The 17262-nt window shown below is 37.0% G+C and overlaps 1 protein-coding gene across 1 annotated transcript in view; it reads left to right on the top strand.

Annotated features, from left to right (window-relative positions):
- The window catches only part of PRKCE (protein kinase C epsilon), a 286377-nt gene that overhangs the window by 171318 nt on the left and 97797 nt on the right, over positions 1-17262 (top strand). The window contains exons 3-8 of the mRNA XM_008496530.2: positions 8053-8212; positions 9340-9374; positions 10745-10830; positions 12940-13072; positions 15512-15654; positions 16631-16727. Of these exons, the coding sequence (XP_008494752.1) occupies positions 8053-8212; positions 9340-9374; positions 10745-10830; positions 12940-13072; positions 15512-15654; positions 16631-16727 (654 nt within the window). The remainder of the gene's footprint in view (positions 1-8052; positions 8213-9339; positions 9375-10744; positions 10831-12939; positions 13073-15511; positions 15655-16630; positions 16728-17262) is intronic.

Below are 17262 nucleotides of genomic sequence, written 5' to 3'. Positions count from 1 at the left end.
ATACCATCTTTCTAAAAACCATTAATGTCAAATACCACCAAATTGAGAAGAAGTAGGAGGAATCTGTCTGATTTGCTCACTTTGTGGATTTGATAGCTGTAGATACAGGGATTGCTACATTCACAATCTAAGATGAGGTCAGGTACACCTGTCACCTGTGTGAGCCCCAGGGGTCTAAAAAAATGGATGTAGCACCTTGTATTTATATCCATTCCCTACTAATTGTCCAATCAGCAGTTCCTGTGAAACAGAAATCTGTTCGTTAAATATTAGATTTATTAAAACATGCTGTATGATCATCTGAAGACTACCATGTTGTAATTCCCTGTTGTTAAGCTTGTGCAAGGCGTTGCTGATTCTGCAGGCACCGTGCAGACAGAAAGCAGAAACCTGAGGGCTCATCTTGAGGCTTTCTTAAGGGAAGTCTCAGTGTCATTTAACAGAGGATTTTGCTTGAGCAACATCTGGGAATTTATCCCTGCCCTGGCCTCCGCTGCAGCTGGAGCAGCACTGGTGCTTCACCTGATGGCTTCAGGTACCAAACTCTGTGCTTCTGAACACCTGGTCTGAATTATTGCCAGCCAGCAAGGTTGGGACGTTTCTGAAAACTAAATTTGACTCCTCCATGTGCTGAAATTGCAGTTGGACCTGCAATGGCAATCTTTAGTACTTCTGAACTTTACGTTCTCTTTGATTAAGTGAATTGAATATGAAAGGATTTTCATCATTTCCCTTCAGCTGTGAGCTAATGAATATCTTTGTGGTAATATTTAATTATGTGAAGAAATTTTGAACCATGTGTAAATAATCATCTGGGTAGATTTTTATGTTTGTTGGGTTGTTTGGTTGGTTGTTCTAAAAAAAAGGAAAGTAAAACAAGCCCTGAAATAAAAGTGTGCCTGTCACGACTCTGACCACTTTCATCTGTTTGCATGGCAAGGGAAGTCTTTATATTACATATAGGTTGAATGTTACTTTTACACAAGAATTTAAGCAACTGAAGACAAGCATGTGTTCAAAGGTGAATAAATTTGAGCCTGAGCCCATGGTACAAAGCCACCCACCGTATTTGGGCTTGACATAGTTTAAAATGCAATCTATTCTTCAATACCTTTAGTAAAAAGCTCATGTTAAGAGACATAACCTGTCAGGACACCAATCTCTTCTAAAATTCCTCCATTCTATGATAATTTTTTCATTTTTTTTAATAGCACTCGTCATCTTTGTTTTCTTTAACATTATAGTGTTATCTAAGGATCTGTTTCTTCTCCCATTAAACAAGAAATTTCCTGTCAGGTTTCCTAAAGAAAGCAGATTCAAGATATAGTAAGCAAAACATCTGTGTTTATTACTTATTAAAGAAATATTCTAGAGATGTTATACTTTTAGAAAAATATGCAGAATAATTTAATTTTCTTTCTATGACTGTAGTAAGCTCTCCAACTAATTTCTAATTTATAATAATTAACAGCTTTATGAGATTGCATTTTAACATTACCTTGCCATTTTTCATCTCATAGTTACCAATGTAGTTTTATGCAGGTATTACTACTAAGCTCAATGCTTTTTAAAAAAAAAAGTAGTAGAAGTCTAAATATATAGAGGAGTTTAATGTCTCCTCTTCCCCCTCAGAGAACATTAAACTGTTAAAGGCAAAATCCTGTAGCAGTTTCTGCCTGGAGAAATCTTGATTACAGTATATATGCTTCTATTGTAGCGCAGAGACCCAAAATAGGACTTAGCAATAATAACTTTGTTATCTAATTTTGAAGCATAATGATCTGGTTACACTCCATCCTTAAACCTGAGGAGCCCTGGACATTGTTCCTGCCCCTTCTCACTTTCCAACATAACTTTGGACAAATTACCTCTCCTGCTTCAACATCCTTCCTGTGTTTAGACTTTACATACTGCTAAAACAAAAGCTGTGTTTCAATATGTACACAGTGGTTAAGGGGGTAAAGTTTAAATACAATAGAAAAGCTTTTAATTTTCAGAAATAAAACATGAGTACAGTTGTTCCTTTACATTTGCTGTTCAGTTAGGCTCTGTTGTAATTATTTAATGTTAAACCAGCTGGGTTTGCTGGTTGTGGTTAAAAATGGCAGCAATGTGAAGACACCCAGGAGATGGCCAGGATGAAAAGCTTTATGTGATAAGTGCCATGGAGGTGTCAGGGTTCTGTTGGATGGGTTACTTGCAGCTACACCAGTTGTTGCAAGTGTTACTGTTGTACCTGGCTTACAGTTGGGCTTTGACAGAGCAGTAGCCACTTAACTGGAGCATCAGTAGCCATTTAAATGAAGCCATTTAATTGAACCACTTTCCTAGGGGGCAATACTAGGTCCAGTCCTGTTCAACATATTAATGAGCTGGAAGAAGGTTACCCTCAGCAAATTTTGCTGGTGATGTAAAACTGGAAGAGGTGGCTGACACACCAGGGGGTTGTGCTGCTATCCAACATGACCTGGACAGGCTGGAGAATCGGCAGGGATAAACCACATGAGGTTAAACAAGGGCAAGTGTAGAGTACTGCACCTAGGGAGGGTTAACTCATACAACAGGATAGGTTTGGGGCTGCCCTCTTAGAAAGCAGCCCTGTGGAAAAAGACCTGGGAGTTCTGATGGACAACAGGATAACCATGAGCCAGGAATGTGCCCTGGTGGCCAATAAGGCCAATGGCATCTTGGTTTGCCAAGGAACTACTGGAAAGAGGCCAGTGCTGAGCTACTAAGATGATTGGAAAACTGGGGCATCGACCAAATGAGGAGCGACTGAGAGAGCTGGTTCTGTTCAGCCTGGAGGAGACTGAGGGGGGAGGAGGGGGGGTGTTTGTCAATGCTTATAAGTATCTAGAGGGCAGGTGTTGGGAGAATGGAGCCAGACTCATTTCAGTGGTGTCCAGTGACAGGCAAAGAGGCAGTGGTCACAAACTGAAACACAGGAGGTTCACCCTAAGCATAAGGAAAAACTTCTTTACTTTGAGGGTAACAGAGCACTAGAACAGGCTGCCCAGATGGGTGGTGGAGTCACCCTCTCTGGAGACATTCAAAACCTGCCTTCTTGTGCAACCTTCTCCAGGTCAACCTGCTGTGGCAGGGGGTTTGGACCAGATAATCTCCAGAGACTCCTTCTAACCCCTAACATTCTGTGGTTCTGTGATCTGATTAATTTTTTTCCTTCCCTAAATACTGCCACCATTCCATGCCAATTCCCTCCAGATTAAGGGAAGTGCTCAGCATGTTCCCTTTAGAAGTCATCATTCTGAGCAATAACAAATGCTTAAAACCTCTGTGCCTGCTATTTCTATCTTTCTGCTGTATTTTTCCTATTGTTTTGTTTGTTGTCAGAATTCTGTAAGTACAACACAGAGGATAAGAAATGGAAATGGCACATTTTGCTATGCAGGAGAATTCTGTCTGTTGCAGTCAGTGCTCCCCACTGAAACCTTTCCTTTTATGCTAAAACCATTTTAGTACAAAATGAGACCAGTACAGAACAAGTTGAGCTCTTATTTGGTGTATAGCGTCTTTGAACTCCAATCTTTCCCCTTTTGAGCATTAAAAGCTTTATGCATCACTCTCTTATCTTTTAAGTTATGACTTGTACTTAATAGATACTGCATGGTTAACAGTGCTAAAGGTAGTTCCAGACGGTTCATTTAAACATCTGTTTTACATGTATTTATGAATTTTGTGCAATTTTGCATGCCAAATAACTGACTTTGAAAGCACTTCTCTAAGAGCTTGGAGTTAAGCCTTCAAGTCTTTTCAGTCTTGAAATTGTAGGCAATATGTTTGTATGTATGTATGAGTCTATAAAAGCAATTTTATGCTATTGTTTTCCAAATAACTCAGAGTTACCCTTGGCTACAGTGAAAAGTAGTGGTGTTACTGAGTGTAGTTTTGAGACAAAATTAGTTCTAAATTTGGCAGTTCTCAAGTACCATCATATAAAGCCTAAACTCGATATGCTGCATTGACAGTATTTCCATTAAAATTTGGAAATTTTCATAAGCCTTTATTATTCCTTCTTTTGAAAATGAAAGTTAAATAAATGCATTGCAAGTTATAAACTGAATAGCATGAAGGGCTGAAGAATTTTACATAAATTACATAAAGAAACAGCTCTTACTGAGGAAAAGTGCTCTGTGACTACTTAGAAATACTGTGAAAAGAATTTGTTTACATTGGAACTTGATTATAGACCAACTACAAAAAAGCCACTTAATTTTAATTCATATCCTCTGCTAAGAATAGAGATGCAGTGCACAGTATGCAGGATCCTAATGGTATTTTCCAGAATCTATTATATACCATAATAAGACTTTTTCTTTTTAAAAAAATATTTTAAAAGCCGATTTTGCTTGGGATGCTTACATTTTCTAAAGTATGTCTTGAAAGCGCTAGTTGGCTGTATCACACAAATGTGGAGGATTTTCCCAAGTACTCCTTGTTTTTTTATAACATTTACTAATCTTTGCTTTCCTGCTTGCAAGCAGTTAAAGAAGTTTGGGGAGAACACTGTACCTTCCTCTCTAAGTAGATGCAGACAGTTAAATGAATGTCTGTAGTGTGACTGTTCAGTGTGAGATAAATGGATTTTAATTTAAGCATAAGACTACTGTTGGTGTTACTAGAAATGAGTGGTTCACAACCCTATGTAGGAGCTGGTACAGATGGGTTCCTCTGCTGCTGAGTCACCTTGGAAGTTTACTGCCTGGTTTTGTGCCTGGGGTCCACATCAGTGGTGTGACTCCTGCAAGACCTGTCAGTGTTCTGCTTGAGGGCTGTGGAGGAGCTTTGCTCTGGGTTTTTCTTAGGTAACAAGGAACAGAGTGGCTGAACTTGATGCAAACAGAGTATAAAAGCACATGGGTGAATTAAATTTTTTTGCAACTTGGTCTGCTTTGATGAAAGGCTGGTGTCAAATCACCCAGTGTCCAGTCAGACGCTGCAATGCCAGATGGTACTCCAATTCCAAGTGCTGCTGGTGCTGCCTGATGAGGTGGGGATGCTACAGGGGCTGGGATGAGAGGTGAGCTGGAGGCTGAGTCACCACTCAATCAGTGCTCTTGGACAAGCACTTCATCTGTGCAGTTCAACATTAAAGCACCAAAGTGGCCAAGTGCCAGTCTTTAATGATAAATGTGGAGCTGCAGACTGACAGGAGAGACGGTTTTGAGGGAACTCACTAAAGGGCCTACGATGTTACCCAAGACAGACCAAAGAAACTACATTTTTCTGGACTTTTTGAGCATCTTTCTCACATACAGAAATGTTTTTTGTGTGGAAATTTAACAATAATTGAGCCTTGCCATTTAATTTGATAATTTCAGGCTTGATGTATTGTTTGTGGCTCTTTCCAAGTCAGTTCATTTCTGAAAAAGTGTTTTGTTGTTTTGTTTTAACTATGAGTATTGGAAGTTAAAAAAATAGAATTTTTAGAACTATTAAATATAGAAGTGAAAGTATAACAGTAAAATCAGGTTTTTAAAATTTTGTTGAAAACAAAAAATAATGTAATTATTTTGTGTTTATCTAACCAAAACAAGACAGATTTTTATCTGTCCCATAAAATTAGAAGGACTCTATCTGGGAGGGGTTATACTTAAGATGAAAATAGGAGAAAAATTGTATTACAGACTGATTATTATATTTTGTGGAAACCCTTTCCAGGAGAGTAGGATCTGAACTTTCTCACATCCAGGCTACATACTTTAACAGTTTCTACAGTCTGGATAATAATCGAAAGAACAGTTCAGTATTAATGTAGAATTTTTTCCTATAATAACTTTAAAAGATTTCCAGCAGCTTTGTAAAGTCAATAAATGATTCAGAAGCTGGAAATAGTCTTTGATAGGATTTCCAACAACTTGCTATGTATTCTCTGTGTAAGACAGTAATTCTTTTGAGGGGCTATGATATTTATTAGATATCAGAGTTTTGCTGAAAACCACTCTGAGTATGAAGCTTTTGTAAGATGCTAACGTGTAAGGAGCTTTTTACTACTTAAAAGAATTTGCTGGTGTCATGGGTTTTAGCCTCACTGTGCTGTGAAAGAAATTGGTCTTGCTTCATGAGTCTGTTCTCCACATTTTCCCAGGATATTCATCCATGGACTTAATTTAAGACCATTTTCTAGGAATTCCTAAGTCAATACCTTTAGTTTTACAACTCTCAAATATAGGGTCTATAGAATCAAAGAGCGGTTTGGATTGGATGAGACCATAAGGAACATCTGGTTCCAAACCCCCTGCCATGAGCAGGGACACCTCCCACTACACCAGGTTGCTCAAAGCCCCATCCAGCCTGACCTTGAATACAGCCGTGGAGGGGACACCCACAACTTCTCTGGGCAACCTGTGCCAGTGTCTCAACACATTCATACTAAAGAATTTGTTGCTAATATCTAACCTAAAGCTACCCTCTTTCACTTTAAAGCCATTCCCCCTTGTCCTTTCACTACATGCCCTTGCTTTCATGTAGCTTCCCACTTCAGGTACTGTAAAGTGGCTACAAGGTGTCCCTGGAGCCTTCTCTTCTCCAAGCTGAGCTCCAGCACTCTCAGCCTGTCTCCACAGGAGGGGTGCTCCAGCCCTCTGATCATCTTTGTGGTCCTTCTCTTGCCTTGCTCCAAGAGGTCCATGTCCTTCTTATGCTGGGGGCTCCAGAACTGGACATGGTACTCCTGGTGGTGTCCTGTGAGAACAGAGTAGATGGGGACAATCACCTCCCTAGACCTGTTAGCCAAACTTCTTGACTATCCCAAGTGCTTTTCCTTAGGACTGCTCTTAATCCCTTCTCCCAGCCTCAAATTGTGCTTGAGATTACTCCAACCCAGGTGCATGATCTTGCACTTGGTCTTGCTGAACTTCATGAGGTTTCCACAGGACAACTTCTCAAGCATGTCAAAGTCCCCCTGAATGGATTCTCTCCCCTCCAACATGGTTACCACACCACTCAGCTTGGTGTAGTCAGCACTCAATCCCACCATCCATGTTTCCCACGTGTTATTTCAGTGTTTGTAAAAGAACTTGAGACTGTTATGGATTTGAGTTATATTGTATTAGTGCTTGAAGAACTCATTCATGTACAGAAATGCTTGCAACAAACCAAAGTTGATGTGTAGGCCTAAATTAATTTCAAACCATCAAATGTACTGAAGTAGTGAGTGCATAGATTCAGGTGGCAATGGATGACTGAATGTGGTCCCCTCCAAATCTGATACTGTTTCTCAGAGACAAGTGGCTCTTTGTTTCTAATTGATCCTCATCTTTTGCTTAATGCAGACAGAGGACTATAGAGGTGTTAGTGATACTCTTGAATATAAAGCAATGGGGGAAAGACCCAATGCATTCTGGAGAATTTTTTCTAAAGGTTTTCATTTTGAAATATATCAACTTTGGTTTTTTTACTTCCTCTCTCACTAAATCTCATATACAATTGAAAAGGAATTAAAAAACTACCTTCCCTTGAGTATTTTGCAGAAAGTGTATCAAAGTGGATTTTTAAGCCTGTAGCTCATATCTTAATCAGGAATTTTACAAAGTAATCTGTTCTGGATGGAAATTTTGTTCTGACTGGTAATATGTATTTGTACTCAGCTTTCTTGTGCATGTGTCAGCACTTTTTGAGTGTATAGGGATCAGGGGATGTTGGCATTTTTTAGTGTATTTCCTCCCACCTCCCCAAAGGTCAAATGACTTGAGAGTCTGAGTTGTTTGAGTATCTAACTTTGTAATTACTGTTAAAGAGGTTGTCAGTGTGTTTGATAGTGATAAAATGCACTAGATTTATTCCCAGCTTAGTGTTAATTTACTGATAAAGGTTTAGAACAAATGGAAGTTCTTATACTAGGCAATGAAAATCCTTGTCCACCAGGAATTGACATTAAAATGAAAAATTTACCCACAAATTAATGAAGTTTGCCTGTCTAGGTAGAGAAGATTATCTTTATTTTTGGAGAATTTCTATTTATGTATTGAATTTGAGTTTTCTCATATCTGTGTCTGATACAGCCAGTGCTTATTGTGTTTTCCTCTCTTTCAGCACCCAAGGACAATGAAGAACGTGTGTTCCGGGAGCGTATGCGCCCCAGGAAGCGTCAGGGTGCTGTGCGGCGCAGAGTGCATCAGGTTAATGGACACAAGTTTATGGCCACCTATCTTAGACAACCAACATACTGTTCACACTGCAGAGATTTTATATGGTATGACTTTGCTTTCTTTGCAACCTTGAGCTGAAGAATTAAAACCCTCCTGTTTTGCTGAAGTATAAATGACATAGAGCAGTAGTTCTTCTCCTCTTACTTTTAATATTATGCTGTCATCCGTTTCACAGATGATAATAGAAGACTGTTGAACTTCCTTCATAAATGTTACTCTAGTATTTGTGTTCATGCTCCTCTGAGCAACAAAGGTCAATCTTTTCCTGTCTAATATGTGCTAAAAATGCTAGGTGGACAGCCAGTCCTGTGTTCTGTAGGGACCTAAGTGTAGATTTAGACCTAATACAGGCCTTTACATTTTATCAAGATGAATGAATTCTTCTTGAGGTGCTTTAATATCACTGTCTTCTTCCTAGAATATGCTAAGGTTCTATGCATCCAATGCAAGTTAGTAGAATATGAGAATATTGGACCTGTAATGATCCAGAGTTTGGGGTCCTCAGGGTCTTAGTACAGTGAATGTCAAGAACTCCCTTCAAGAATTTTTTTATGCTAGTTTTAAGTAGTGCCATTTTTCAGGTAGAGGATAGTGATGGAAACATTCAGTTTTCAGTTCCTTTTTTAGCAGCTCCATTATTGTTTTCCAAAGTTACCTAGAGATGCTGATTTGTACCTCAATATGTGATCCATAATTAATATTTCTTAAGAGTAAGTGTAATGAATCAGTCTTTCTTACTGTGAAGCAATGTGAATTGTGCATTAACTCAAACACCTATCACCAAGAATTTCTGCAGGTTTCTGCTAAGATGATTTCAAGCAACTATATAGGCAGTACAATCTTATGGCTATTTAGGGGCTTGTTTGGTGATCATTTTACTGGCTTGTGGCTTCCCTCTCCATGTATCTTTGGCTTTGCCTATTTTGTTATAGCAAATGTTTCTTCATTTCTTAATTGCTTTATAGCAATTATCATCCTATCTGCTGTTCTTAGCACCTGAAATGTAATTCCTACTTTGAACTGATCTCATACATGCAAACACACAATTATCAGATGATTGGTTATAGGAAGCTATTCCTTTAAGCTTGTCCATTTCCAGTTATGAAAGGAAAAATGTTTTTCATTTTGAAATATATATGTTCTTAATTTTATAAAACTGATTTATTTTCAGGGGTGTAATAGGAAAACAAGGATACCAATGTCAAGGTAAGAGAAAATCTACAGGGGGGGATGCTTTGGATATCTGTATTATGTTCTATTCTGTAAATAATGTTATTTTTATCAAGCATTGTGTATGTACAGTGTTAAGAATTTAGCACAAGATGATCAATGTAAGTTTGCCTCATTAAAGGTACAGTTTTTACAGTAAGTCACTGTAAGATCTTTCAAAACTGTTCGTCTTAGGCAGCATATATGAGTAAAACATCACTGAACAGCAGATTCTGGGTGTCTCTTGGTGCACATCCCAGTGAGGGGGCACATCTGCAGATGTTGGCTTCTTCATTTTAAAAATCATGAATTCTTTATTCTGTTTAAGATTCTTTGTTTAAAAGTGCCAGGTAATTGAAAAGGCTGTAATTAAATAGATCAGGTCTATAATTATAGAGATAATTATAGAGGTCATCATTAAAGAAAGTTATAGCAAAGACTGCAGAAGTACTTAAGTTTAAACTCAATTTTTCAACTCAGTTTCTTCTACTCTTGATATTTTTACAGTCACCTGTTGGGATTATATTTTTCTACTTCCCATCTGACAAGTAAAATAATCACTAGAGATGATTTTTCACTTAAGACTTGATGAAATAACGTGTAAATAAATATATGCAAATAATGGGTTAATATACTATAATAAGATTCACTGCATTAACATACAACAGAGGTTCCTTGAGTTCCGACTTTTTTTTCTCCTAACAATGACCCATGTGAGAAGAAAATGAAATTCATTCTTCCATTCTAAAGGTTTTTTCTTTACTTGATGACCTTGAGTCTCATGGTACAATAGACCTTGCAATTTTTAATCTTATCTGTCATATCTGCAAATGTTATTCATTCATCAAGTAATCAGTATGAATATTGACAAAGCATTTTTGCCTTCTGAAACATTTTACTGTTATCAACTTATGATAATGTATTACATGAAGAACGTTCTACTTTTTTTTCTGTTCTTAGACTGTTGCAATGAGTATCTTTATTTCTCTTTTCCTCTGGAAGCTCTTCAGACTGGAATTGGTTTTGCCATTGTTTTTCATATAGTGTGAAGAGCATGAACTTCAGCAAATAAAGAAATAAGATACGTAAAAACGGAGAAAAATTGTGGTTACTATTTCAGAAGATAATTTGTAGTTTTACGTGCTGAGATTTTGGCAGGTACACTTCAGTTCTCTTAAAACTCATTGGCCTTTCAAAGTTCATCATCTTCCACTTTTGTGAGCCAGACTTGCTTCATAGGACTCACCAAGTCACCAGTCACATACGGCCTTTCAAGTACCAGCATTTCTAGATACCTGAGTCCAGTCTTTTCCTTTAAAATCAGTCTTCAAGAAAACTAATTCTTTTATCTGTTTTTTTGTTCATAGTTTGCACTTGTGTAGTCCACAAGAGATGCCATGAACTTATAATAACGAAGTGTGCTGGCTTAAAAAAACAGGAAACTCACGATGAGGTAAATGTTTATAAAATTTTCAAGATTTTCTAGGTAAAGTTCTGTCCTTCATCTGTTCAAAGTAGTGTCAGCTCCTTTGTTTAATCAATAAATGTTAGACTTCTTTGTGCCTTCTTGTTGCCTTGTCATGTAGCATTTACTTTGGAATGACAGACTTCAGTAATTATTTCAATTACATGGGAATTATTATACAGCAATTAATTTCTAATTAGTAAACTTTTTATAACATCTGAATCCTTAAGGTCTCAGTAAGCTTATTCCACTCTTTTTCATTCACTCTTTTGCATTATTAACATTCTCAATTTCTGCATTAATACAAGTTTTGCCATTTTAAATCTTAAGTAGGATGGGACTCTTTATCCCTTAACTGCATTTTCTGTGGCTCAGTAATTACCAGCTGATAGGATCAGCAGTATGATTTAGTGTCTTGCATCAACGTAAAAGCCCAGAATTTGCTTGCAAAGTCTTACCTCAACACAGATGGTATCTAAACTGTCAAGCTTTAAAACAAAAGCCATTTGTGTTTTCAAGAAGGATGTTGTATGAGACAGTAGTGATAACACAAGGTACTGACTAGCTAACAGAATTTTTAGCATAATTGCTTCCTACTTCCAGCAAAATTTTGTTTATTAATGGAATTTACACAATATATGCTTTCTATTAGCATGCATTAAAATAACTTGAAAATTAAATTAGCTGCCTTCAGGACTGTAAAGTCAGGGAGGTAAATATATCTGTTCAACAGCATGGATCAGAAAAGAAAGCAATCCTTTCACTTGGGTTAATGGTCTCTTTCAGCTCAGGTGGCCCTTTTGGGCTTGATTAGGAAATGAACGTTCATTTCTGTGGACAGTCATACAGCAGGGAGCAGTCCTTAGCTTTGGGGAATCCTTTTATGACTGGCCTGGGGGAGGGGGGTGAAATTTATGTATTTTTATGTATTTTTAAGTAGCTATAGCCCTCAGCTGTAGTAAGTTTTATCTTGTACAGAAGTTTTTTGTTTCTGTTCTAACTGAGAAGCTAATGAATGCTCACTGTCCTGTTCTGTTTTGTGCAACAGCAAGGGCTTAGGCAAGGTAGTCTGGGGGTGATCACAATTACCTGATCACAGAGAAAACGTGCATTTCTTAGTTTTGTTTGTTAAAACCTACATTTATATTCTTGAAAAAGGCCAAGGTTTAAATTACAAATAATGGTTTTATGTAATAATGGTTTTAAGCCACTCTTTCAACTTCAGTATGATTTTAACTGAGACACTAAATGATCTCATTCTTTCTGTGCAGTTCACTACCTTTTTTCATACTGGCAGCATCCTGTTCTTTAGTATTTGCTTCACAATTTGTGCTTCACGTCTGAAACTTGATCATGTGCATAGGATTGTGCTAAAGGACTCTGGCAAGTGCTGGGTTTGTGTAGTATTTACAGGAAGATAAAAAACCTTGCATAGATTTATATTCCCAGGCTCCAGACTGGTGGAGGCTTGTATGCTTTGCTGATATAATGATCTCATTGTTTAAAAGGGGTACTAGATCACTGGAGAAAAGCCAGTGGTATTAGGAAAGGGAAGGAAAAACATGGAAGTAAAACTCCTGCTATGCATTGGCCATTATAAAAGCTTATCAATGACATCCTTTTATTAGTAAGTAATTGTACTTTGGAATTCCTGAACATAACAACTTATCATTGTCATTCTCATAATCTAAAGAAGAGTGGGATGTGAAAAGGTAAAGGGTTTGTCATATATTTTTCTTTCTTAGTCCTGTATTAATTTGGCCTCCTGTTCCTAAAACAATTGGGAGTGACTTCCTTGCCTTCCACATTAAGAGATCTTTCCTGATAGCTAGGTATTTGTTGTTCCCAGAAATTCTAGGAAGTAGACTTCAGTCTTTATCTCTTGGACAACAGCAGCCCTTCCTCCTCTTTCCCCCAAATAAATTAATGAGAAGAGAACTCTGGAGTTTAAGTACAGCTAATGAAAAGATCATCTAAACACAAACCTATTTGACTTTGCTTGAATTCTGTATGGTTCCAAAACATAACAATGCTTCAGTGTACACTGCTTTTGAAGAAACTAATTAGAATGAAATATGCTGTGCTCTCCTTTTTCAGCAAGTGGGATCCCAGCGTTTCAGTGTCAATATGCCTCACAAGTTTAGCATTCACAATTACAAAGTGCCCACCTTCTGTGACCACTGTGGTTCATTGCTCTGGGGTCTATTGAGACAAGGTTTACAATGCAAAGGTAAGGATCACCACTTCAGAGCTTTTCTTCTACTTGGTGAGTGACTCGTAGACTTGGAAAGACTTCAAGTTATTCTGACTTTTCCAGTACATAAAGAAAAGAATAGAAAGTAAATAGCAGACTTCTATAGGAATTGCTATCATGGGGAGAAGGTGGTTGTTTGCTCTGTCTACAGCATTAGTCAATAACAGATGTTCAATAACTGAAGTATTCTGGCATGTAGCTAAATCATCTTGTCTGCCTAGCTCTTTTACTCCAGAAAATAAAGGATTCATTACTTTCCACAACTTAAGGACTGTGTACTCTGTAAAGTATTTGTATATGATGTTACTGTTGGAAGGTGCATTCATGTCAAGGCAAGTAATAGTTTAGAATTGATAAATTGATTGAAGTGAATAAAACACTTCAAATAGTGGGTTCATAGGAATGACCTCATAAAAATTGTCAGATTATTAGAAAGTACTTCCCAATAGAATTATAAGGATTTTCATATTGTTACACCTTTATGAATAGGTAGGTCCATCTTTGTAAATACAAAAATAGTGTTATGTATACTTCTCATCTATGGAACACAAAGATGTCTAAGCAGGTAGTTTATAAACTGTGGCCTTCACCATATTTAAGATGAGACATTAACTATAGGAGAAAGTCAGACCTAATGCCTCATGTCACACATTGCTTAGAGCAAGGGAAAGAAGAAATTTTTCATGACAAAGTGATACACAGTGAGAAGTCCAAGTCTTCCTTTGTAATTCTAGTTAGTGAATAGTGATTAAATGTTAGACACTAAATACTGCTACTTTGCTAGTATCAAGGTATTGTTCAAATGCTATCTTTATTATGATGGAGACATGTTTAGAGATTTTTTTAATTAAGCTTGATTTTTTCCTTTTATTTTTAGTCACAGCTATAGTATCTCCCTAGTTGTCTGGGAATATGTTTCTTAACTTCCGTATTCTCCTTCTACTACCTTAGTGGTTCATTTGTTCTTAACTGTAGAAAATGTTATTTCTCCTAGGCATGTATTTACTGTGTAGCAGATGCACAGGATCAGTAGGTCATAGAGCCTATGTTGACTTCACCCTATTCATACAATTAGTGCTTATAAAGATGCAGTGTTGCCTGCATGAAATCTGGAACACACCTGAGCTGGAAAAGTCTTTTACTGATTTTTGTTTTCATTCTTAACAAGTGCCAAATAATTCTCCCTTCCTCAGAGATGTGCTTGTTTGGCCAGTGTGGTTTTAATAGCATGAAAGTATATTCCAGAGGTTTATTCTTCTGGGTTGGTTTTGTTTTTCACCACTTATTCTTTTGCTTCCTTTTTACAAATTATATTCTTGAAGTTAGACTGTATACAATTTTCCTCTTGCTTTATTTAAACACTGCTACAGACTTGTAGGTCAAACTTTTTACTTGTCACTGAGCTTTTGTCACCAAATATGTATGCACTGAAAATACCATGTGTAGCAATTTCTTTTTTGCTCTTCTTCTGAGCTGCAACATTCTTGTAAAAGAAAGGTACCTGCTTTCTGAAGCACATGGTTACTGCTGCAGATACAGTGTCTCTGTATAGTCTCAGAGGCAAATGTGGTTCGTTTCTGTAGGGTTTTTACAGTGAAAATATAACTGATGAAAGAGATGATGAAATGCAGATTTATTTTTCAGTATTTTTCCCCTCTAAAAAATTAGTGAAGTAAGGACTTTGAGCACCTGAATGTTAATCTAGTATTTAATAACACTTGGAATTATGCTTTGTGTATGTCTTGCTCCACAAGAGGGCAGTGAAGTCTAACATAAAGTACGTCATCTCCCAATAAATTCACGCTGTGCAATATTTAATAGAGCTGTGCTCTTCCCCTACCTCATAAACTAGAAACCATGTAACCTTGTTTTCCTGTTTACTAGTGTGCTAGTTTCAGAAGATGGTATTTAAGAGAAAGAATTTAGTAGATGGATTTCCATCTAGAGTGCTTAACAGTGCCAAAGACTTATAAACCATAAAACAGTGTTGGTTTTATGCCTGGCTACATTAGGAGTTATTCTACTTGAGTAAAATAGACTGAGGTGCAATAACACAGGAGGATCAAAAGTACTCTCAGTATGGAGTTGAAGTGGACTGCTAAAAGCCAAACTCTGAAGGACTTTTTTTCAGATTCAAATTCTATTTAAGATTTAGGAGATCAGTAGATATTGTTGTTTGTTCCCGTGTTTGTTCTTGATTCTGTATGGAAACGCTGTTCCGCATCATCATAGCAGAAAAATTATGACCAGGTTAATTTTATATTAGCATTAAAGTGCAAATCCAGCTCAGTATTTTTCTACTGAAAATATATTTATTTGAAATGATTGGTAGGTACAACAAGGTCTGATTTAAGTAAGACAAATAAGTGCCAGGGTAGTACTTAATCTACTCTATTACTTTACGTGTCATTGCAGTTTGCAAGATGAATGTACATCGACGCTGTGAAACAAATGTGGCACCAAACTGTGGAGTGGATGCTAGAGGCATAGCTAAAGTTCTTGCAGATCTTGGAGTCACTCCAGATAAGATCACTAATAGTGGACAGAGGAGGAAAAAGGTAATTTTACTATATAGTGTCTCATGAAAAAATGAGGTAAGGATGATTTTATTGTAACTTTACTAGTTGGGATTCAGTCCCACCCACTTAACTTGGACAAGAATTTTTTTTCAAGTCAGTAAAAAGCTAAGACTTTTGCTTTAGAAGTGCACATCATCTCTTCTAAATATTATTATGAAATTTATTTTGGCTGACTACAATTTTGCAAACCTCGGGTCTGTATAGGGCCTATGAGGGCTTCCCTTTTTTAATGTTGAGGAAGAAGATTTGACAGAAACAGTATCTAACATGAGTTCATAAAAACTTGAGCATCTCATTGGCTCAAAATTGGCATCAGATAATGGATTAATTGAGATTCAGCACTAATCCATAAAATTGTAAATGCTGATAAATGATCATGGGCTGATTTGTATGATTCTTACCACAGATCTATTGCTGTCACTTTACAGAAGTAGGCAATTTTTACCACAATTTCTTAAAACACTGGCATTTGTTTCTGGTAATTTTCCTGATTATTGTACACTTATATACACAATTTTAAGTTGTTACAGAAGCACAGAAAACAGGAATAAATTAATTATCTGTGGCTCCCAGGAAAAGATGTTGTCATGCAATTACTTCATGGATTAGTTTAGAGAGCTTGCTGATACTTGTTGTAGTTACATGCATTTACCAGATAGATTTCTACACAGACTCGTGGTGGCTATTCAAAACTTTACCACTTGTTGGGCATGTTTATTACATTTCTTTCATCATAATAACTGATTTTTCTTAAGATTGATGGTTCTTTGTTTATGTTATGGTTTCTATTTGGTGTGACGACATCTATCATGGATGTCCTGCTAGTAAGAATCTGTAGGGGTAGGACATCATCTTTCCTTTACACTTTTGCTTGTGAATTAATGCTGTTAAATTAAATTTCCTCTTGGTGTGGGAGGATCTCATAGCTGAATACCCCTTTTGGAATTATTCTTAGCTAATTGCAGGTGCAGAAACGCAACCACCAGTTCCTGGAAGCGCCTCATCAGAAGAAGATAGGTCAAAGTCAGCACCAACCTCTCCATGTGATCAAGGTCAAACATCTCTTTATTTCCTAAGTGATACATATTTTCACATGTCTTTCTTCCTTCTATATGAGTAAAAGAGTTATCATCCTCTATAGAATAAATTTAACAAAGTAGTTACCACCAGAAAATGAAGTATGTAGAGATATGAGCTGCAAAAAGTTAGCTAATAAGTCTGCTTATTTCATCTAGATCTGTGAAATTAGATGGCTTTTAAAAGGAAAATTGTGAAACAGTCCTCTTCAAATATTGTTAAATTTACTAGATGAGTCCTTGCCTAGCAAAATAGGAACAACAAAATAACTGGAATAGGCTGCCCAGGGTGTGGTGGTTGAATCACCATTCCTTGGAGGTGTTTAAAAGATGTGTAGATGTGGTGCTTAGGAATATGGTTTATCACTGGGCTTACTAGCATTAGGGTAATGATTGGACTCAATGAACTTAAAGGTCTTGTCCAGTCAGAATGATTCTGTGATTTATATGAAGAGACTCTATCTGATAATAAGGTTGTGAGATAAAACAGATTTTCTGCAATTGCATGTTG

This window comes from Calypte anna, chromosome 3 (genome assembly GCF_003957555.1).
Source record: "Calypte anna isolate BGI_N300 chromosome 3, bCalAnn1_v1.p, whole genome shotgun sequence".
NCBI lineage: Eukaryota > Metazoa > Chordata > Aves > Apodiformes > Trochilidae > Calypte > Calypte anna.
This window is presented reverse-complemented; position numbering and strand designations above follow the sequence as displayed.